The 25,346-nt window shown below is 29.0% G+C and overlaps 1 protein-coding gene across 2 annotated transcripts in view; it reads right to left on the bottom strand.

The window, feature by feature from the left end:
• The window catches only part of LOC107453534 (cell adhesion molecule Dscam1), a 132,213-nt gene that overhangs the window by 21,459 nt on the left and 85,408 nt on the right, over window positions 1-25,346 (bottom strand). For both annotated transcript variants that reach the window (XM_071185813.2, XM_071185867.2), the window contains exons 8-17: window positions 24,991-25,270; window positions 17,355-17,516; window positions 13,469-13,753; window positions 11,772-11,891; window positions 9,758-9,931; window positions 7,669-7,816; window positions 5,340-5,488; window positions 4,331-4,489; window positions 2,722-2,892; window positions 347-417 (exon numbers count right to left, since the gene is read on the bottom strand). In XM_071185813.2, coding sequence (XP_071041914.2) covers window positions 347-417; window positions 2,722-2,892; window positions 4,331-4,489; window positions 5,340-5,488; window positions 7,669-7,816; window positions 9,758-9,931; window positions 11,772-11,891; window positions 13,469-13,753; window positions 17,355-17,516; window positions 24,991-25,270 — 1,719 coding nt within the window. The remainder of the gene's footprint in view (window positions 1-346; window positions 418-2,721; window positions 2,893-4,330; window positions 4,490-5,339; window positions 5,489-7,668; window positions 7,817-9,757; window positions 9,932-11,771; window positions 11,892-13,468; window positions 13,754-17,354; window positions 17,517-24,990; window positions 25,271-25,346) is intronic.

The raw sequence follows: 25,346 nt of genomic DNA, 5'->3' as shown, positions 1-25,346 counted from the left end.
AAAACAATATATTTATTTGTTCCATACAGCGACGTATGTATTTTAAAACACTAAATTCTTACATTAATTTTATGATTTTGAGGATGTATTATATAAAACGAGCAATTGTTCAATAGGATGAAATTATCGAAATATGTAATTCACCGAAATGTAAAAGACAATGCCTTCAAAAACTCTATATTTTTATAGAGGTTAAAATATGAATTCTTAATAATCTATATATCTGAATTCTGAGCATTTTCTTGATGCTAACAGAAACAAATTAGATTAAAACATGATTAATGTTGCATTTTACATCAGGGCTATAAAAGTAGTTCTGCTTGGAAATAATGCTTTGAACACCTACCTCCCATAATACTTTTACAGCTGTTGAGGACAAAGGAAGCGTTTTTACAGCCAGCGGAGGTCCACCGGGTGCTGTGAAAAAAATATCGATCAAGAAAATTTTATAGCAGAAAGCGAAGAATATAACAGATAAAAATTCAAAGAAATGATAATAAAATAACGCTGCAGCACCTATAAATATCACATTATTTTAAAATTCAAAACATGTACCGTAATAAAGGCCCAGCACATTTTTAATATCCTTTATACTAATAAAATTTGCAGAATAAAAATAAATAACTTTCCACAATGAAAAGAATTATATTTGTTTAATTAGTTTGATGAAGCCAATTCTTAAAACAATGAATCTGAAATGTAGCATAATAAATTAGAATCGATTTAAACAGATAATAAAAAAATGAATTGAAACATATCTTAGGTAAATTCGAAATAAACAAAAAATATAAGTGATTTAAAATGCGTTTTCATTCGCTCAATTTTATTTGTTTTACAGGTGAGAGTATGAAGATATTGAAAAATAAAGAATTATATACGTTTTAGTACGCGTGACAGCACGTTATACTTCATGCAAAGTAGCAAACATATTTTAGCAAAACAGAGCTCAGAGCAGATATCATTTAAAAAAAAAGTATCTCGAACTGCATTTCCAATATGATGCTTTTTTCTGATTTATTAATTTTTTTAAAAATAATAGTTCGCTTTTCAGTGAAGAAGTTGTGTTCAGCTTTTAAAAGAAATTTATCAAACTCTTGTTTAATTTTCTGTTAGTTGATGCATTGCACTTTATATACGAGGTAACTTTATTAAGCATCAAGTCTTTGCAATATTCCCTTCCAGAGATTAGAGTGAAAGTCCTGATTCAGTGAGAGTCAGTCACGTGGTAATGCGTGTTGTTTGCATACTCTGTCTAGATCAGGGTTTCTTAACCTGTGGTTCATGGACCCCTAAGGAGTCCATGAGTCATATTTTGGGGGTCCGCTGACTACTCCTAATTTTTAAAATGTTTGTGAAGCCTACCCATTGCTTGTAAAGCGAGCTATGGCAGCTATAATTCCATTTGCTACAGTGAATCTTTGCGAAGCGGGATTTTCCACACTTGTGACAGTAAAATCAAAATATCGAAATCGATTGAGTGTTGAACATGATATGCGCGTTGCTTTGTCGAATACCATCCCCCAATCCAATTTATTAATTAAGGAAAAGCAGCAGCAACCTTCACATTAAAAATTTAAATTTTTAAAATTATGAATACTATTAAAATAATAAAATTAAATGTTTTCTTATAATTGATGTTTTTTGCAATAATTTTTTTCACAGGGGGTGGTCCGTGACTTCCAAAAAATTTTTAAAAGGGGTCCATTATACCAAAAAGGTTAAGAAACACTGGTCTAGATAATGGAGGGTAGAGTTTTCTCACGTCACGTGACATCGGAAACGGTAGCTTTTTTCTTTTAATCTAGTAATACCATCTAGCGTAAGAGATTGGTAGAAAATGAATTTGTCATTCTGTCAATCAGGTGGAGGATTCAGTGAGATGTGTGGTGCTAAACTGCATGAGAGAACTGTGCAATTCTATGTCTAGACAATGGAGATAAGAGTTTTCTCACCTCACGTGACATCGGAAACTTTTGCTTTTTTCTATTAAAGGCATAATTATTGTTTTTCAACTGCGCGTCATTTATTTCGAAATAATATTTTTTTTTTATTTCAATAATTTATTATTCACTGTAAGTTTTAATTTCTTTAAAGAGGAACTAGTTTTAAAAATTTTAATTATTGATTTAAATTCTTAAAATTTTACTCTATTACCCATTTTAAATGAGTTTAACTTAATAGCGAGATATACGAACATGGTTCGCAAAGCAAACCATATAAGATTAAATTGCAATCCTTAGGGACTTGGGAGCTTAAGTGAACAGCGGGTGGAGCCCTCTAGTTTTATCTAATTTCTATAGCTTAACAATTACAGGCAAAGGCCTTAATGTTTACATTACGAGGGTTAACACAATTGATAGATGTGATTTATAGTGCAGCTGTGTTCCGTATGAAGATAGGCAAACTTTAAATTGTAAATTTTTTAAACTTAGATAATATTTTTTTGCATTAGTCGTAAGCGATATGTTTTAACTAAGAAACTAAGAGTTTAGTATATTTTTATAGTTTTAAGGCTGTTCGATTGCAATATATTTTTAGAATCATTCATGTTCCTATAGCAAGAAATATATATATATATATATATATATATATATATATATATATATATATATATATATATATATATATATATATATATATATATATATATATATATAAGTAAGAAGTTAAGAATGCATTTTACTTTAATAAAGAGTTCAGGAATTACTAGTTACTACTAACCTTCTTCCTCAGTTACTGCGGTAACAGGGTTACTACTTTCACTTTCTCCCAATGCATTGACTGCTGATATTAGTATAAAATAACGTGTGTCGGGAGTCAGACCATTAATTGTCCACGTTATTTCTGATGGTGGTATTGTCACTCGTTTGGGATTACCTCCTAATAGATTTCCTACGAAACAAAAAGAGAACACTTGCTAACTTGCTACAAAAGCACTAATAATTATGCAATTAATAATGACAGATGATTGTTTCATTACAATAATCCAAGTCGGTAGTTGAAATGTTCGACTCCATTTTCGTACTTTTCTGAGAGCTTGAGTCAACTCTGACATATTCTCCGTTGTAATTTTACTCTCAAACCTTGGAAAATATTAGTATTATTGCTACTATTTATATAGGATTGGAGCTAAAGGTATTTATTTATAATTCTATTTAATATAGCAAAGTAATAGTTGAACAAATGTGTTATTAAACGTATTTGTTCACAATATTAAAATTATGAAAAACCATTTACTCCCAGAGCGAAAAATCCGGCCCTCTCCTATAGTTTTTAGCTGCGAGCTTTCGTGTATCAAAAAACCGGTTTCTTCTATGCTATTCAATGGGTGAGCAGTGCATAACTGGGAAACTTCCGTGCAACTTTACCCTCGTAAACTTGTGGTGGCATAAACATGTTTTGGTGAAAAGATTCTTTAGGGAGTAATTTGGAACTAGAAATGTATTACATGAAATTCATTTGCATATCTTTTCAATTGGCTTATTAACTGAGCTAAAAAAAAGCTTGGTTTTGGAATGTATGTGTTTTTTTAATGGTTCTATCAAACATAAGATCTAGACCCGATGTCAGCACTCATCAAATATATCTAAAAATTAACCAAAAAATGAGTTCATATACTGTATATACCCTTAGCTTTATATAATTTTCTTGAATATAAAAAACGGGCACTGTCATCACAGCTTTTTTCAAAATTATGCAACCATTTAGGGGTTAAATTCGAAACAGTTTTTTCTCAAGTGCGTATATTCCTGTTTATAAAATCAACCTCCTTTTAATCCCTTGACATATCATTTTAAAACTCTAAACTGTGCGGAATTATTAATTTCTTGATATAGAAATGATCTTTGATTGCTCTGTAAACAACAACTCGCAACGGAATGTTGGCAGAGATGCCAACTGCTCTGGACACGCCAAAATAATCTAAAAAGAAACAATAAATAACTACAAACTAAATTTTACAAATATTTGATTATTTTTGCTTGCTTTTTAAAAGGTACAGCATGACAAAAGTACTATAAAGTGGTGAATTATATAAGCCTACGAATTGTTTGGAAATAGTGGTAGATAAAAATCTACTAAATTGAATTTATTAAGCCAAGATTCACGATTGATAAACTACTACTTTAAAATATATATTTGCTGTCCGGAGCAAGTTGGCATCTCTGTGTTGAAGACGCCTGAGACACGTCAATTATTGTTTTGACATAAGGAACAAATGACGTCTCCGAGACGTCTTCGTATGCCAAGGGGTTAATATCAAGTGTTTTCAAAACTGACGTGATTTTAATATGCAGGCTGTACTTGAAAAGAGAAGCAAATACAGGCTTACCTGACTTGAGGGATCCTTCCTTTTCTTCTGTTGCTTCTTCGTAGGTTAATATGTACTTGAGTAATCGACTGTTTCCGCTGTAAGGGGGAGACCACGAAATATCCACTGACCTGCTTGCAGTTCTTGTTATTTTCAGCTCTTGAGGAATATCCGGTTTTTCTACGTTAGACAGACAAAAATATAACGATGAGTTTATGGAAATAAAAATATAAAAATTGAAGATAGAAACAAGTTTAATTTATTTTTACAACAGTAAAGAGTAACAATTAAATTCGTAAAACTTGCCTGCGGGAAATATTTGAAACTTTTTCGTCAATTGGTCAAGTAAAATAAAACCCACTGTTTGAGTGCGTTGAACTTTAAACAAAGCTTCTAATTTCAAATTTTATATACTTACTCGCTGTAAAGAATTCTGTAAGCTTCAAAATGGAAAGAAGCTTAATCATTTTTTAAAAAAAGTAATTAAATCTTTTTTTTTAAAAAAAAAATAAAGACCTGCTAATTTGTCAAAATTATTATCAGTGTTTTTTCATAGCTTTTTCAGATGATAATACATATTTCATCATTATATATATATATATATATATATATATATATATATATATATATATATATATATATATATATATTTCGTCAACTGAAAATAAATAAACAAGAAGCACAGTTTAAATATACTAAAATCACAAGCTATGTTTTTAAACTATGCATCCGATCTCACTTAAAAGATCTATATAAACATTAAAATGGTCAAAAAGCTTTAATATTTATAAAAATATTAAATGGAATTTTATCATATTAGCTTAAATTGAATTTTTATCCTATTAGCTTAAATGGAATTTTTATCACATTGGCTTCGAAGTTGTCAGCTAAGAAGGACAAAACAACCTAACAGGTATGAATGATACAAACTCCTATTAGTCATAAAAATAGCAAGTCACTTTCGAAAAAAACCTTCAATTTATGTTCACCAAAAGCCTTCCAAGAACAGCCTAAAAAGTGATTATAGTACCTTGAATTATTAGTTGTATATTTGTTTCATCTTTTCCATAAGAATTCGTGGCCAAACATGTAAACAGAGCAGAATCCCCTCGGTCTACTAAATCTATCAGCAATTCCGACAAGCTTCCATTCGAAAAGACTGTTTCTGTTAGACGATACCTTCAACAAAAATGTAATATAATCAAAGAGAACCAAAGATAACATCAAAGATTATAATTTTTATTTACAGTATACACGGTGGTAATAATTAAAGTTCATAATTGTCATGAATGCAAAACTACTATACCAAATGTCATCGAACTTGACGATAGTTTGAAATAGATCATGGAAATTTATTTTCCGCTAAAAATGTCCAAAAACTCGCCTCTAGGGGGGAAAATGGGCTCTATGCAATATTGTTAAATGCAATATGCAGGCGATACCTCACTAATTTCTTTACTAACTAGATTGCGGGTGGTTTCGAACAATCAGAAGAATCAAAGGGAATTCCAGCAACTTTAATCATTTAACCCCTTAACAATAACTTAATTTTCAAGAAAATGGTCATAAAAGTGCCTGTTTTTTTATGCACATCACAAATACAAGTATTTGATTAGTGTTAAACTAGTTTAAAATGAACTAGCTGTCTACAATTACCTTAAAAATATCCTGGTACTGCCATCTGGTGTGCAAAATGAGAAAAAAATATTTTCCATGTCAAAGAAATGAATTAGTTTTATTCTTATTGGCACGTTACTACTGAACATTCCAGCCCGGAAATATCACGGGAGCGAGAAATAGAGGGCGAAACCTCACCCCGTCATTTTCACGGGAGCGAGAAGGCTTAGCTACGACTTTTAACATTGAAGTCCATGATTGCCATTTATTGAAAATTACAAAATTATTTGAAAATTACCAAACCATTCTTAATATAAAAGGAACCGGTTTTAGGGTAAATTGTTTTGTTTGGTTTTCGAATATTTACACAATTAAGGAGACTTATAGCTCACTTCTATTAAATATAAAAATACAATTTGGCTTCTTTTCATTTGCTGTTATCGCGCCAAGGTTATTCAAGGAGGTAGACTTAAATTGTTCCCTCTTTTAGGATATTGAATCGAAGAAAACGAAACTATTTTTAGGCTGCTCCTTTAATTTTGTCACAAATCTTAAGATTTGCTTAAATTTTTATTGTTGCTGTATTGTGAAGAAAAAAAAAATCTTTTCTCAAATGTAAACTTTGGGAAAAAACAATGGGTTATTACATGGGTGTCGCCAGGTTCAGTTTTTAATAGGAACGAAAATAAATTACACTCTGATAGTTGCTCTAAATTTCCCACATAAGAAAAAAATCTTAAATGTACTGCATAAAAGCAAAAGGATTATTTTTATTTATTTCTTGCTTTTATAGTTAAGGAAGGAATTCGAATGGAAAACAATTCACGAAAATTTCCTTCATTTGTCTGAAATATTGAGAGGTGACTTTTACAGATTTCTAATTGTTGATGGGGACAAATACACAACGACAACCCCCACTAACGAAACCAATAGGTTATTAATATTGCATCATGGAATAGGATGCACTGCAGAGTTAAATTGTTATTATATCCATCTTCAATTCCTCAGACTTTTATTGTTTACCCCATTAATGACCCACTACAAAAATAGTACAGTTCTTTATTAATTTATGAAATAAAAATTGGCGAAATATTTAAACGTATATAAGATCGAAACAAAAAATATCAAATTGAAGCAGCTAAACTTTTAGTTTTTTCACTTAGGATTAATTTTTTTAAACTAAATTTAAAAGATTGATTAATAATTCTAATTACATGCCTTAATACTTTATAAACGAAACTCTGTTAATGTAGTTTTTATGGAAGAGATTTTCTTTCATTCTACCAAGCCACATATTTTAGGTGATGATAAATGATACACGTAACGATGAACATGAAATACTGTAAAACGTATTTCGTATTAACTCGAAAATTCAGGGGTGATAAAAAGTGATGCAAGTCCCATAGCTATACTCATTTTTTTTAAACACGCATTTTTTCTTATTTTGTTGCTTTGATCAGTTTTTAAACACGCATTTTCGAGCTATGTTCTTAATAAAAAGTTCTCCGACAAACTGCAAAAATTTCTAAGTACCGTATAACGAAATTTTCCGTATAACGAATTTTTAAACTGGAATTACCTGATTCCGTCATACAGTGGCACCTTTGCATTAGTAATTATTTAAAATAATAAATTATTTGAAAGAACTGGAAAGAATGAGATTCTCGGGGACTTTAGAAGAGAATTCTAAGTTGGTGCTACAAAAAATTATATCACTAGTATAAATAAAGGGTTCCAATTACCTGGTAATTGACTTTGTGTTTAAAGTCTGCTTATCTTTAGTCCAAGCAATGTTAAGTGGTCTTTCTCCATAAGCTTGACAAGACAATTTGGCCTCTTGTCCTTTTTTTACTATTTCAGCATGAAATTTATTAGTGAAGTGTGCAGCAACTAAAATTTAAAAATGTGCATTATAATTTAACTTATGAATTGTCACCTCTATTATCACTTATTTATTGATTTGCTTACTTCTATTATCACATATTTTTATTATCACCTATTATTTTTATTATCACCTATTATTTTTTAACATCCCCTACTTTTAATATCACCTATTTATGGATTTCTATGGATATTACAAACGAAGATCATGCATTTCTTATAGCTACTATTTGAATTATTTCAAGCGGTTAATTGAGTTAGTAGCTTTATTCACTTATTTATCGATTTACTTACTTACTATCCCCTATTTTCAGTATCACCTATTATTTTTATAATCATCTATTATTTTTATTACACCCTACTTTTATTATCACCTATTTATCGATTTTTATGCATATTACAAACGAAGAGCATGCATTTTTTATAGCTACTATTTGAATTATTTCAAGCAAATAATTGAGCCAGTAGCTTTATTCACTTATTTATAGATTTACTTACTTTTATTATCCCCTATTTTCATTATCACCTATTATTTTTATTATCACCTATTATTTTTATTATCACCTACTTTTATTATCATCTATTTAGCGATTTCTAAGCATATTACAAACGAAGAGCATGCATTTTTTATAGCAACTATTTGAATTATTTCAAGCAAATAATTGAGCAAGTAGCTTTTTTTACGATGCATGGAAATTTTCTATTATACTAATTAGGGACGTTTTATTTCAATTATATTTAATAACAGTCTTACAATTACTTATCCATTAAACGATATGTTATGATTTTTATCAGTTGCATTAACAATGCCTAAATCAGTTATAGTTATATTTTTTCTATAAAAAACTGAGTCTATTCAGCTGAGTTAGTAACCAAATATATTAAATTGAAGTATTTTATGGAATTATTAAAATTGAATTCATTGAAGTACATTAAAATTGAAGTGTTGAATAACTTTTTTTCAAATAATATAATATTTATTGCTATATTAATAAATAAATGGTACTGTGGTGGCCTGCCTACTACAACTCAACTCTGCCAGTCCGGTATCCATTAGCTACGAGAAACACAAAAACTAATGTATTCTTTTGTCTTTTTTATTATTCTTTTAATTTCGTATATATACTTATATAAACGATCTGCTTTTCTCATCATCGTTGCTTGTTTAACTACACTTAATTTAATATTATTCAAAACTGTTTATTATATAAATTTTATTAAAAGCCGCGTGTATAATTAATTCTTTAAAAAATCATACCTCCTCAGTACTTTAAGGAACAGTTTTGTGCATGCTTTACTTTTGTGCTTTGACAAATTATATAATACATCTTTTAAAAATAATATAAAATTTACAGCAAGCAAAAATAAATAAATTAATGGTACTTAAGGCACAGTTTTGTGCATGCTGATGGAATACCGTGGAAACATTATTTCTTACAATAAACTTATTTGATGTACAAAATTAGGAACTCATTTATACGAAATTTGGTACTTTTCCGTTTGACGGGTGCAAATGTCGCCAATTATGAACCAACCGTCAGCCAAGTCACCAAGGGAAGCGAATGACAAAACAATCAACGGAATTAAAGTTATAGAATAGAGAACGTGGTCCCAAACGTGGTTCCCTTATTTTCGTAAGAAATTTGGCGGAATTCTACATTATTTGGCGATTTTTCCCTTGCACCAAGCTAGCAAAAAAGTACCGGGAATTTTTATGGTAACAGATATACATTAATTGCATAAATAAATTGCAAACATAGATACATTAAATACATAAGTTTACACTTTGGGAAGGAGATAGGTGAACGTAAATATACGAAACAAAATTAAGGTGTTTGGTGAGAAAAGCGAGTTGATTTCATAGCTAAATAGTTTACTATATAAAATGCTTTACTCAAAGTATACCTATGTAATAATGTAAATGCATGCATAAAATAGCAAAAGAGTTACCATGAACGGTAAGGCTGATAACCTTGCTTAGACCTGATCCGATTCCATTTGATGCCTGGCATAGGTAGTAACCAGCATCATGTTCCCCAACATCCAATATCGTAAGTGTACCATTTTCAAACACGTGCAGATGAGAACTACTGCTGATTGGCTTATAGCTTTCGGGAACACTCCCTAGTGAAAGAAGCGATTTGTGAATGTTCAAGTAAAACTTTTAAAACTTATTTTTTTAAAACTTAAAAGATAAATATTTGATAAAAATGTAAACATAAATCAATCTTGTCTTATGTGCCTTTTGCAAAAATATGTGTTGAATTGTGAAGTATGCACTTCTACATCATTTTAAAGAATGTAGTATATATGTAGTAATAGTCCAAGTATATGCGTAAAGAATTTTACAAGGGAAAATGCAAAAATTTGAGTAAAATCGGTCGAATAGTTTCTGAGAAATCAAATTTCTAAAAAGGCGTATTTTTTGTACTTTTGCATGTAAAATTATGTTCTTTAAAATGATAAATAACATTGTATACCTTACGATTCAAAAGTTTTCAGACTAATTTTAAATAAACTTAAAATATCATATTTAAGAACATCCCCTCGAACCATTAAGATTGAGTCCAAGAACGTGAAGATCCAATCATCACTTTAAAAGTTATTAAGGTTGATGTTGAGCACTGTGCATTTTTAAATAAAGAAAATGTACTGCAACTTGTTCTCTTTTGCTTTTAACTAACATTAATAAAAACAAAAAAATAAATATTATTTTCTGTATTGCTCTAAAAAATATAATGCACCAAGTATTCATGTATGCATTTAAAACCTTACTTTTAACGTGACAATTGACGATTAAAGTTAAAATTTTAATACATGAATTATTTATCAGTTAAATCTTTCAATAAATATTATTTTTATTGAAATTATGTTTTTGAAATGAAATGTAAATAATGAGAGTGCAAACTTTTTCGAATTATTTTTTTCCAGTTAACTCACATAAAATAATTAAATGTCGTTATCTAATCACACAACAATGTCAATTTTCAATTTCTGTATTTAATTTACCATTAGGTCTTTCAGCTTACATGAAGTTCAATTATCTCATCAAATTGAAATATATGGAAATAAAGTAATATGTAGAATATTATATAGAATGTAATTGAATTGAAAAATTTTAATGGTTATATTTAATTTATGGTTTTAAAAGGATTTAACCTATAAAAAAATTCATATCACTTTTTAAATGATTATATATAAATTTCATGAAGCTAATTTAGCAAAAAATTCACTTTGCATTTAGACAAGTAAAATTTTTTAATATAGTACTTAGAATGCTACTATTAATGTATTGAAATAAAATTTAAATGTAAAAATATTTATTTTCTAGGAAAATCCTCTTTCGTTTGTGAAATTCGAAATTTAATAATTCTAAATATTAGAAATTTTTGAATGTAATAGCTGAATATTTATAAAAATTGTGTTTCAGAAACTTGCTTTCAAGTAAAACTACAAAAAAATTGCCTCATATACCACCAACGCTTGATGCACAGAGAAAAATATTCTGTTAAATTTACCGTTCTGTATGGTAGAGACATTTCTGTTAAAAAATGTTTCTGGTATTAACCATTCATGTGTTAATTTGTTTCGGTCGAATGTAACGGTATACTGTTAATTTTATACAAGTATAATCGTGTGAGCTGATGAAAAGATTATATATTTACTTTCCGGATTTTTATTTTTATTTTATTATTTTTTTGGATATTTTTTTATCATCCGGTTTCTTGTTATTATTATTATTGTTATTATTTTTATTTTTCCTTCTTTTTTCATTGTTCTGTAATTTTTTCCATGCTTTTTGAACTTATATATACATATATATATACTTTTTTAATATCCTAATAAATAAAAATCAAAGTTATTCGTTTTTTCTAACATTATTTTTTTTAAACTTTATATTTGTTTATCACCATGTTCATCCCCTTAATGAGAAAATTATCTCAGGAGAAAAAAAACAAACTACCTGCTGCTTTTCTCCAGGTGAGTCGGGGTGGGGGAAAACCATCAGCTTCGCAATCGATCATAATGCTCCGTCCCTTAATTACGTCAACATCATTAGGTTCCGTTTTCCAACGGGGAGGAACTGGAACGAAAGGAAAAATTATCAGTAGGAAAAATAATAAAGAGCATATTTTTGAATATAAGATATGTAACTCATGAAAATACTGAAATCTATCGTCCCGAGATTTAAATGGCGGATAATGCAGAATTCTTTCCGCAATAAATAGCTTGAAAAAGTTAAACTCATGAATGAGATAAAATACTTTTAAAAAAATAATAATTAATTTATCATAATTAACTTTCTTTTTAAATTTTTTATTTTTCTTCATTAAAAATCGAAACCACTGTTTTGACTGTTCTACTTTACATTTTGTTCTGGTGCGCAAAAAAAATTTTTTTTTCTATGGCCGGCGCTGATTTTCACCTCGGAAGATGCCGGATTTGTTGCGCATTTAACGTTACCCGGTGAACACCTGTGAACCTGAGTCACGAAGGCGAGCAACATTACCCACGCCACACTGCCACAGATACCCGTTTATAAGGTGGGACATTCACGCAATAGAAAACAACATCCATGCCCTGATTGAGATTCGGACCCATAACCATTGGCTTCACAGTCAGGCACGTTGACCGCTCGGCCAATACTCCAACACAAAAAAATATAAATAAAATAGACTTAGAGACTTAAAATTAATGATGTTCGCAGAAAAACTAAACTGGAAGTACGAAAAATAAAAAATGTTTAAGATTCAATAATTAGTACTGAATTGGAGTATTATAAACTGTTAAACTTGTAGTAAGAAATATCCTGTGAGCAATTTTAACGGACTGCAGAAATGTAAGTACAGAGTTAAAGCTAACTGTTAAACTAAACTGTCAAAGTTAAACTTTTATTTTAAACAAATTATCGTTTATTATTCAGTAATTCTTAAAAAAAAATTCTTTTTTTTAAGAAATTGCAGCTGCATCAAGCATGTTTGTCATTGCTAAGAAATAAGATATTTAAAAATAAGATTATAGAACTTTTCTCATACGCAATAACTTAAAATATTAATTTCAAAAAAAATAAAATTCAAATAAATAAACTTCAAATGTAGGTAATATTTCAAAATAATGATTAAATTTTTATTTTAAATACTCAAATAATTTTTTTCATCCAGTTTACTGATAAAAAGTCCTGAAATTTCAATTTTTATAACATGCGTGATTTAAGTTATAACATCAAAAAAATTAGATGATGATGGCTATCAGTGAGTTTTGGAAGAATATAGCATTCTTAAATCGAATATCCCCATACTTCAAATTTGGGGCTATTAATTCTACTCCATCAGATTCTATATAGATAAATAAACTATTTATAGTTTTCAATTATTTTTAAGAATCTTTTTCCACACCAATTGACAAAAAAGTTTTCATGTTAAAATGAATGGTAAATGTTATTCAAATATCAATTATTTTTATCAATCAATTATTTTTATAAATATCAATTTAAATATCAATTCTACTCCATCAGATTCTATATAGATAAATAAACTATTTATAGTTTTCAATTATTTTTAAGAATCTTTTTCCACACCAATTGACAAAAAAGTTTTCATGTTAAAATGAATGGTAAATGTTATTCAAATATCAATTATTTTTATGTTGCAACATGCATACCATGAATTACCATTGCTGCGCTGTGGCGTTCAGATCCAGCCTCGTTGCTGGCGACGCAGGTGTAGTTGCCTCTGTGCTCTGGCTTGATCGATTCGAACAGAAGTGTTGATGAGTAATCTGCCAAGTTATGGATTCTGATGTCACCATCCTTTTCGAGAATGTCCTCGTCCCTCAGCCATTTCAAGGTGATGGGAGGATCACCCTTGATGACTGTGCAACTGATGCTCAGTCTCTGACCCATTTGTACGGACGATGGGAGATTGAAGGGTTCAATAACTGGACGAACTGCAATGACATCAAAATAATTTGGTTTCTATTGTTAAGGTTAGTAAGAGGCCAAATTATTAGACGCACTATAAGATTTTATGTAAAATTTTAATTATCAGGTGATACTATACAGTTTTATTGTTTTTGCGTCAATGAAACCAGTTTGCACTTGTTTACGTTGGTGTATCAATCGGTTAAATTAGACGATATATAATGTAAATTTGACGATTGGATAAATTAAACGATATACTATATAAATATATAATATTTATTATATCAGGTATTATATTAGTATATTATAATAATTAGACCAAATTATTAGACGCACTATAAGATTCTATGTAAAATCTTAATTATCAGGTGATACTATACAGCTTTATTGTTTTTACGTGACTGAAACCCGGTTAAAACTTGTTAACGTTCGTGTATCAATTGGTGAAATTAGACGATATGTAATATAAATTCGACAATTGGATAAATTAGACTACATATTATATAAATAATGAATATTTATTATATCAGGTATTATATTAGTATATTATAATAATTAGACCAAATTATTAGACGCACTGTAAGATTCTATGTAAAATCTTAATTATCAGGTGATACTATACAGCTTTATTGTTTTTACGTGACTGAAACCCGGTTAGTACTTGCTTACGTTCGTGTATCAATTGGTGAAATTAGACGATATGTAATATAAATTCGACAATTGGATAAATTAGACGATACATTATACAAATATAGACTATTTATTATATCAGGTATTATATTAGTATATTATAACAATTAGACCAAATTATTAGACGCACTGTAAGATTCTATGTAAAATCTTAATTATCAGGTGATACTATACAGCTTTATTGTTTTTACGTGACTGAAACCCGGTTAAAACTTGTTAACGTTCGTGTATCAATCGGTGAAATTAGACGATATGTAATATAAATTCGACAATTGGATAAATTAGACTACATATTATATAAATAATGTATATTTATTATATCAGGTATTATATTAGTATATTATAATAATTAGACCAAATTATTAGACGCACTGTAAGATTCTATGTAAAATCTTAATTATCAGGTGATACTATACGGTTTTATTGTTTTAAAGTGACTGAAACCCGGTTAGTACTTGCTTACGTTCGTGTATCAATTGGTTAAATTAGACAATATACAATATAAATTCAACGATTGGATAAATTAGACGATACATTATACAAATATAGACTATTTATTATATCAGGTATTATATTAGTATATTATAACAATTAGACCAAATTATTAGACGCACTGTAAGATTCTATGTAAAATCTTAATTATCAGGTGATACTATACAGCTTTATTGTTTTTACGTGACTGAAACCCGGTTAAAACTTGTTAACGTTCGTGTATCAATTGGTGAAATTAGACGATATGTAATATAAATTCGACAATTGGATAAATTAGACTACATATTATATAAATAATGAATATTTATTATATCAGGTATTATATTAGTATATTATAATAATTAGACCAAATTATTAGACGCACTGTAAGATTCTATGTAAAATCTTAATTATCAGGTGATACTATACAGCTTTATTGTTTTTACGTGACTGAAACCCGGTTAGTACTTGCTTACGTTCGTGTATCAATTGGTGAAATTAGACGATATGTAATATAAATTCGACAATTGGATAAATTAGACGATACATTATACAAATATAGACTATTTATTATATCAGGTATTATATTAGTATATTATAACAATTAGACCAAATTATTAGACGCACTGTAAGATTCTATGTAAAATCTTAATTATCAGGTGATACTATACAGCTTTATTGTTTTTACGTGACTGAAACCCGGTTAAAACTTGTTAACGTTCGTGTATCAATCGGTGAAATTAGACGATATGTAATATAAATTCGACAATTGGATAAATTAGACTACATATTATATAAATAATGTATATTTATTATATCAGGTATTATATTAGTATATTATAATAATTAGACCAAATTATTAGACGCACTGTAAGATTCTATGTAAAATCTTAATTATCAGGTGATACTATACGGTTTTATTGTTTTAAAGTGACTGAAACCCGGTTAGTACTTGCTTACGTTCGTGTATCAATTGGTTAAATTAGACAATATACAATATAAATTCAACGATTGGATAAATTAGACGATACATTATACAAATATAGACTATTTATTATATCAGGTATTATATTAGTATATTATAACAATTAGACCAAATTATTAGACGCACTGTAAGATTCTATGTAAAATCTTAATTATCAGGTGATACTATACAGCTTTATTGTTTTTACGTGACTGAAACCCGGTTAAAACTTGTTAACGTTCGTGTATCAATTGGTGAAATTAGACGATATGTAATATAAATTCGACAATTGGATAAATTAGACTACATATTATATAAATAATGAATATTTATTATATCAGGTATTATATTAGTATATTATAATAATTAGACCAAATTATTAGACGCACTGTAAGATTCTATGTAAAATCTTAATTATCAGGTGATACTATACAGCTTTATTGTTTTTACGTGACTGAAACCCGGTTAGTACTTGCTTACGTTCGTGTATCAATTGGTGAAATTAGACGATATGTAATATAAATTCGACAATTGGATAAATTAGACGATACATTATACAAATATAGACTATTTATTATATCAGGTATTATATTAGTATATTATAACAATTAGACCAAATTATTAGACGCACTGTAAGATTCTATGTAAAATCTTAATTATCAGGTGATACTATACAGCTTTATTGTTTTTACGTGACTGAAACCCGGTTAAAACTTGTTAACGTTCGTGTATCAATCGGTGAAATTAGACGATATGTAATATAAATTCGACAATTGGATAAATTAGACTACATATTATATAAATAATGTATATTTATTATATCAGGTATTATATTAGTATATTATAATAATTAGACCAAATTATTAGACGCACTGTAAGATTCTATGTAAAATCTTAATTATCAGGTGATACTATACGGTTTTATTGTTTTAAAGTGACTGAAACCCGGTTAGTACTTGCTTACGTTCGTGTATCAATTGGTTAAATTAGACAATATACAATATAAATTCAACGATTGGATAAATTAGACGATACATTATACAAATATAGACTATTTATTATATCAGATATTATATTAGTATATTATAATAACTAGACCAAATAATTAGACTTACTGTAGTGTTTTAATAATTGCGAGTCTTGCATGAGTTTATTGGCAGTACTTTTATATTTAAACATGTATGTAATGGGCTTTTATTCAGGAGATTTTTTAAAGACTTTCTATTTGTATTTATTTTTAACGTATTACATGACCAATTGATACACGAGCGCAAGCAAGTGCAAACCGGTTTCAGCGGCGTAAAATAATAAAGCTGTATAGAATAACCTGATAATTAAGATTTTGCATAGATAATTATAGTGCGTCTAATAATTTGGCCTGTACAATAAATTCATGCTGCAAAGTGTATTTTAAAGAACACTAAATACATAGCAGGTGCAAATTGACCTTGGTGATTTCTTTTCTTTTTTTTTCTTTCAGTAACTAATGAAATTTAATTTACCTCTGACAGTAATATAAACGCTTCCCTTAGCGCTTTCGCCTTCTTTGTTTCTGAGGGTGCACGTGTACCGACCTTCGTCGACCATTCTTTCGACTTGTCGAACAAGAAGTGTCCCGTTGGGATAAACAGTCTGCCTATGGTTATCAGGTAGACGAACACCATCTATAAAAAAATATATAATGTAGTGAAAATTGTTACTTTAGTAGGGAATTAAAACTTAGCTATAGAGGGGTAAGCACTCAAAGTTAGTTGTGCAAGGATGTTAACACATACTGGTGATTGAAAATTAATTGCTATTACTGAAATTGGTGGCTGCCATTTTCACTCAAAGACTCATAAAATAAAATAAATAAAAAATGAATAAAGTAAAAAATAATTAGGAATATGGCAGTGAAGTGGGATTAATTTTAAATAGTGTCATCCCTCTTGAAGCTGATAAGCTAAGGTTTATGTTTGGAAAGAGTTATCGAGTATGTCAACCCTCATCTACGAAAAGGTACCCTAGCATATAGTCGAGTTAACATGCTTTATATCCTAGTGAATTGGAATTACATTTTTGTAGTGGTAAACACACTACAGCACTCCCCCAAATGAAGTATATTAGAATAAACTCTGTGATAGATTTCAATGAACAGATACCACTAGTTGATTTATTGCTGTTTTGTGAAAAGCTGGGAGAGCTGTATTAAGATCACCGGTATACGGTATAGTTTGTTTTAATTACCAGATGTATGTTTTTTTTTATTTAGAAATGTCTTTATAGTACGATAATTTTATAAATTTTTTTCTTCATGTATAATTGCCTCGAAGAAATATTTTAAGACATTCCTTTGACTGCGATGTAATTTGAGACACAGATAATTTTAAATACGAGGAAGGTCACTGTCGACAACAAAATATTTCATTTTAAATATTTCGACGGAGATGCGCAAAAAACGAATTTTCTCAGAGATTTAGCATTATGCATTATTGCAGTTTAAATTATTGGTACAATTTCACTCAACTATTTGGATGACCTTGGCGTAAGCACATTCGTTACTAAAAGCCGCATTCTTAAAGAGTACTTATGATTTCAGACGTTAAAAATGATAAATTTTTGCCATTGAATTTAAAAAAGTACACAATACCTCCGAAATTTCAAGGCGCAGCATAATTCTTATTCTGCATTAATTTGTCTCTTACAATTATTTGCTATTAATTTGTCTTTAAAAGGTACATTTACTTTCAAAGTACAATAACCATGTACCTCTTAATATATTCCTGCGGACTTTTGAATTATACATGTTGATTTATTTACACATTGATATTTTGTGCCGTTTTCACACTGTCTTGGCTATATACGAGTAAATGAATTACTAACAGTTTTTTGCGGGCTATGATCTTGCAATCTATCACAAATATAGCATATATACAAATATAGTATATCATAAAAAACAACTCTTTTTTACGAAAAAAAAATATCACATGTATGTTTAAATGTATAAAAAAATGAACATATGTGTTTGTCCTTTATGGACTCAGTCCTTCATGGATTTTCAGAACAAAAAAACAATTGTTGTATCAGAATTATTTTATTACCAATTTATTAGAAGATAGTTTGCAATTTATTATGTATTACGAACTTATTTATTTACAGTTCACAGTAATTCATTTCTTTACTTTATTTATCACGGCCTAATCTCAAATTAAAAACATGCAAACCTGCTAGAGACTGATGTGGTTTAGGAAAAACCAGTTCTTTTACATTAAACATACCCCATATTGATGCAACCCAAAAATTTTTTTTGTTATTTTCCCCGATTCATTAATGATCCTAAAAAGTTTACTTACCTGATTCTTCCACCAAGCTCTTTAATTGTGTCTGTCTTTCAATCTTTAATCTGACTTCGTAGTGTTTATCACTACTGATTTATTGATTTTTTTCTTATTTTTCTTCACCCCGTATATATATAAATATATACACCGAAGAACCATTGCATTATGACCACTCTCCATCTATAACAATGGGCTCACCCACGTTTTCATAGTTTCTCGCCCAGGAACAATGTTTTCATGGGGCACATTAGGACCCATAATCTTCATAGAACAATCCCTGACGTCTGTACGCTACTTGAACATAGTTGCACACCAGATTCACCCATTCATGGGAACAGTTTTTCCTGCGAGGGATGGTGTTTCAGTCAGTTCTTGGCCCCCAAATTCACCTGACCTTAATCCAATAGGGCATTTGTGGTCCTACTTGGAAAACCAAATTCGTGCTGCTATGCTACCCCCTCACAATGTGAGGGAATTGCAGGACCAGTTGGTGAGCTCTACCTATCAGCACCTTGTGGCATCAATGCCAGGGCGGGTGCTAGCAGTTTTGAGGGCTAAATGTGGTCCTACATCTTATTAGCATGGTGGTCATAATGTAATGGCTCTTCGGTATATATATATATATATATATATATATATATATATATATATATATATATATATATATATATATATATATATATATATATATATATATATATATATATATATATATATATATATATATATATATATATATATATATATATATATATATATATTGCGAGCAAATTTTTTCTCTCTATTTCCTGTTTTAAACTTCTTATATTTGTTTTTTAAATTTAAAAACACAGAAAAAAAAGATTGTTTACTTACTTTTGAAGAACAGTGCATTAGATAAAGGGAGAAAAGTCTTATTTTTATGATATTAAATTAATGGTATTTTTGATTTTAAAAAAAAGAAACATTTTGAATTTTGGAAGTATTATTACGAATAAAACCAAAATTGTTAAAGTCGGGAATAAAATTGAAAAAAAAACATGAAATTGTATTATTTTCTTAATAATTTAAAGTTATTTAATTGTATTTCTTGAAACAATATAATTTTCCTTATTAACCTTGTACAATCAACAGCGAAGAAAATAATTTTGTTAGTCTTTTTTTCTTTTTCTTTTTTCTTGTTCTTTTTTTTTCAGATGTAGAAAAATGATTTAATTTTAAAGATACTATGATTTTCTTTATTTTTTAAAACCATCTTACCAAGTGTCAAAGGTATCACAAATCTGCTTTAAATTTAAAAGTAACTGAGGTGCTATCAAATAAATCCTGGATGTTACATTTTTTTTTAACCATACTTGTCAAATGTTAATTAAATTCTCGTCTTTTCCCTTTTTTAAAAAATGCCTGCTCTTCTTTCAACAGAACGTTGCTTTATAATCAATTAAAATGGTATTAAATTTGATTGAAAACTTTTTTGAAAAATAGGGTATTTTTATATTGAATTATTTCTAAAACCCGTTTCAAAATTGCATTTTAGTAAGAAAAAATACGCTTTATTATATCAGTTTTTATTAAAACTAATAGTAAGCCTCGAGTAGAGGATTTATAATTAAATCAAATATAATAATCTGGGGATTTCGTATAAATGACAGTTTTTTTCCATTATTAATATAAAAGGTTAAACTATCGTTTAAAAATTATGTCAGAATTTCTTTTTTAATCTTCTATTATAATAGATATTTTACTGTTTTAATTTTAAACTAAATATTTAAAAGCGTCTCGTAATATGATGAAAGTAAAAGAAGAATTGTACTATCAGGATTTTTTTTTGTAGCTACATCACATGAGAAGCAGAAGCAGTAAAATCTGCCAAAAATTTATTTAACATTTGCGCGGTATTTAATGTTTTATTTTTAAAAGAAAACTTATAATTCATTAAGTTTCCATTGCTTAGTTGTTTTTTTTCTATAGAATAGTAATATTTCCTTTCTAGCATTCTATCTATTCTAAAATGGAGTTATTTATTCAAATTATTGAATTGAAACATTTTTTTGGAAGAAGTAAAAAGAAAAATATTCAATTTATAAATAAAATTGGAATAGCACACCGCCATTTCAATATATGAAATTAAATTTTTTTTCTCGTTAAAACAAATGTTATAAAATGTATTTGCAACATAAAATTGAATAAAGTAATTGAAATTGTTGAAATTTTTGTAGCCTGCGTAGTTTATCACTAGCGTTAACTAACCTAGTTTATGAATAATTATTATCCAATAGTGTTATGAGTGTTTTTTATATTAAGAAGATTTTCTCAGTAATACGTTAATGCGATTTTTATATAAGCTATGTGATATTTTTATACATATTTAATAGTTCAATTCGCGTTTTTTCTAACAAATAATTATTTCTTATCTAAATAGCTTTGTTATGTTGTTCTGAGCCGTAAGCTGGCGTTAAATATTTTTTAAGGAATGACATTTTTATATTTTTTTCTTTACCTTTAAGAAAAAGTTAATAGATAATAAAACCGAAGTTTTTTTTAAAAAATATTGAATGTGTCATAACGTGCAATTTTTTAATGCATTTAATGTTTCATTTTTCAAATGTAACTCTGAAGCAATGTAATATTATTTCTTTTACCACATACTTTAAACGCAAAAAAAAAAAAGAAAATGCATGATTGTAATAAAACACACTTCAGTTTTCAATTGTTTTTAAACAACTGACCTCGCTATTTATTAATTATTCGAAGTTAAAACCAATCGAAAAATTTCCAGATTGACTATCCTAATTCAACAGGTGCTCATTAAAAAAATAAAATGATATGAACAAAAATAGTCTAATAATTGCATTTATGCAATAGTCTAATTAATGCATAATAGTCTAAAGAATGCCCTTTTTTTTATTTTGCAATCAATTTTCAGTAATGTGCAGTTGTGTATCCCCTCCCCTGCACAAAATGTAATACGTAACTTTATTGAATTTTTAAGAATGGAAATTTCAAATTTCAAATTAAATTCAATCAAAAAGGAACTACAAAAGCAGTTATACGGGAACAGCAAGCAGGGCGTGTGCAATATATTAATACTAATATATTAAAATTCAAGTTTTGTTAGTGCTTTCTGAAGATTTCACGCTATTAACATTTCCCTCTTTTATATTATTTTTAATATTACTCGGATTCATATTTTTGAGATGCGTAGCTGTAATTATTTTTTTCGTTTTCTTAAAACAAAGAAAATACTATTTTTTTAATTTTTTGAACAGAATTTAAATATTTAAAATGAAGCGAAACGAATCATTCTCTCTTTCAGCCTCTGCTTCAAATATTTTATTATCTGGTCTGATAAAAAAATCTGCTTTCGTCGTAATTTCACCTAATATATGTAATTTTACGCATTTTATTTTTGCTGACTTTTGTAACAGTTAAATTAATTTAGAATAAATATTTCCTTTTCTTAATTTTATCTTTATATGTGCAGTTTCATAAACATTTTTATTGAAATCGCAAAAAAGCAACGTTTAAATAAACAGTCCATATCTGCATGGCTTTTATAACAGTTAGATTAATTAGTTAATTTCTAAATTTTATCTTTATGTACGGTTTTATAAACATTTTTTTATTAAAATCGTAAAAAAACAAAGTTCAAATAAACAGTCTATATCTGCATGGCTTTTATAACAGTTAGATTAATTAGTTAATTTCTAAATTTTATCTTTATGTGTGGTTTTATAATTTTTTTTATTAAAATCTTAAAAAAGTAACTTTTAAATAAACGGTCTATATCTGCACGACTTTTGTAACAGTTAGATTAATTTGAAATAAATATTTCCTTTGTTAAATTTTATCTCTATATGTACGATTTTATAATTTTTTTTTTATTAAAATCGTAAAAAGTAGCTTTGAAATAAACGGTCTACATCTACATTTTGTTGATAAGAAAGAAAAAAAAACTTTGAAATTTATTTGGATGCATTGATCTTTAACAATCTCTATTCAAAATTTTGATACAGTAATAAATTTCTGAAAATTCGATAAACATGTTTCAATATCAAATATTCTTTCCCTTCTGCAATTCCAAGCTACAATTTTATTGTTAGTCATAAAGAAGTTATAAAACTAAAATGGAGAAAGGTAAATTATTATTCTACAACTCATAAATTGCATTCCACAAATCTCATGCTTCTTATTGACTTGAAAGCGAACATTGACGAGAATGCTGATTTATGTTTTTTTTTTTCCCTTTTATAATCGGATTTCTTTGGTCCGTTTTGGTAAAAATTCCAGTTCTTTCACAAACTATCAAAATAAAGTTAGCTCTTTTGACATTAGGTTGGTTCCCGGTAGTTTGTTCTTTTTAATTTTACATTTTGAATCTCATTATATGTTTTTGGAAACGTATAATGCAATGTTTTGGTTTAAATCATTGTAAAAATTATGTTTTGTTATTTTATTCGATTTAAATTTATATTAATTTTCAGATCATTAAAATGGAGTGGAAAGAAATTAGCATTTTCAGCACTTTCTAATTTGCGCTATTAACCAAGGCTCTAAAACTGCAAAAGCTGCTCGTGACATTTGTGCTAGGTGTAGAGAGGTTGCCATAGATGAAAGATCCGAACATGATTATAACGCAAAGTATAAAAAAGGAAGTTTTGACACTCAACAACGCGCATCGTTCCGGTTAACCACATGGGTGTGCGTTCAGGGTCGCGTAACTTGCTTAACTTTTGTCGTGTGCACCAGAAATTTAGTGATTGTAGTGTATCTACCACTACAAAAATACTATTCCAATTCCCTAGTATATAAGACCTGTTAACTCGATTCAACGTAGGGGTACATCTTCATAGATGAAGGTTGACATGGTTGATAACTACTACTCCCCACATTGGTGACCGTCAGACGTGATGTGAGCACGCCTACCTTGGCAGAAACGCCGACTACGATGCACGCCAACTACGACTAATGTTCAACTCTGTCGCCTTGTAATTTTGAACCCAATCCAGAAGACAAGGGAACTCCTGGATCAAGTATTGGGAGAAATTTACCTTCATGGAGGACTTTTTGATGAAACTAATCCGCATTTGCGTTACATGGAGAGGAAAACCACGCGAACCTGCCACGGTTAGCCAGGCGGCAAGGGGGCTCTAACCAGGGGTCTGTCCAGACATTTTGTGAAAGGTCCGTTTTTCGTGAAATTGTGAAAAAATTATTCACATTCTTTCAACCAGGGTCCGTTTTAATGAATTTATGCAAATAGGGTCCGGTTATAGCAAAAAACTTTTTCAAGAAGTTTTTAAATTGTAAATAGATGCAAGACTATGCTCGGCACTGTAAAATTATAGCAAAAAAAATTAAATTTTCAAAAATAAACAGCAATTGCTGCTTCTAAGTTGGAGATGCAACATACAAATATTTGGTATTTAGTCTATACTGAAGGCAGAATATTCATTTCGGACGAATAAGGGAAGAATCGTCTGCCGAAGACAAAACTTAATTCGTTTACATCCATCTTTCTTGTTTTCGGCCCTGGGGAGGGCTTATTCGATTAACAAAATAATAATGAAGATCAACAAATTTGTGAAGGGTCCGATTAAAAGAAAAATCATTTTGTGAAGGGTCCGTTAACGGACCCAAATTTCTTCTAAGCAGACCCCTGGCTCTAACGCATGATCCATCTACCACTGAGGATATTTCACGTCATCACTGTGGTCGGTGCATCTAAAAGCCATCGCTGGGATTTGAACCCGAATTGAAAAAATTTAAAATACTAAAATACAACTTTATAATTCAAAAATATATATTTTATGTATATATTTTGTTATATTTTACTGCTTACCTCTTTCCCAAGAAATTCTATGTATAGGATATCCTCCCGCTGGACACCTGATCTTCATCATCTCTCCAGCTACGATAGTCTGATTCTTCATGGTTCTCACGAATGGTGGTCCGGGCACCCTGACCCAGCTGCTGTGCTCTACCTCCCCCGCATCATTTTTAGCTGCACATGTGAACTCACCAGAATGTTCAACTCCCGCTCTTGAAATGTTTACATAACTGATAACAGTGTTTTCTAGAGTAACGTAATCACCGGATCTAAAACTCTGATCTTCAGGTACCTGCGAAAAAAAAAATTAAAATTAAACTTTGATTTCCATGGCTGAAGATCGCGAAATGACATGAGCTGTTCAGCCA

The sequence above is a fragment of the Parasteatoda tepidariorum genome, chromosome 3, assembly GCF_982258835.1.
Source record: "Parasteatoda tepidariorum strain Cologne lab strain chromosome 3, Ptep-v5.0, whole genome shotgun sequence".
NCBI lineage: Eukaryota > Metazoa > Arthropoda > Arachnida > Araneae > Theridiidae > Parasteatoda > Parasteatoda tepidariorum.
Note: the sequence above shows the minus strand (reverse complement) of the source record. Positions and strands in the feature narration are given on the sequence as shown.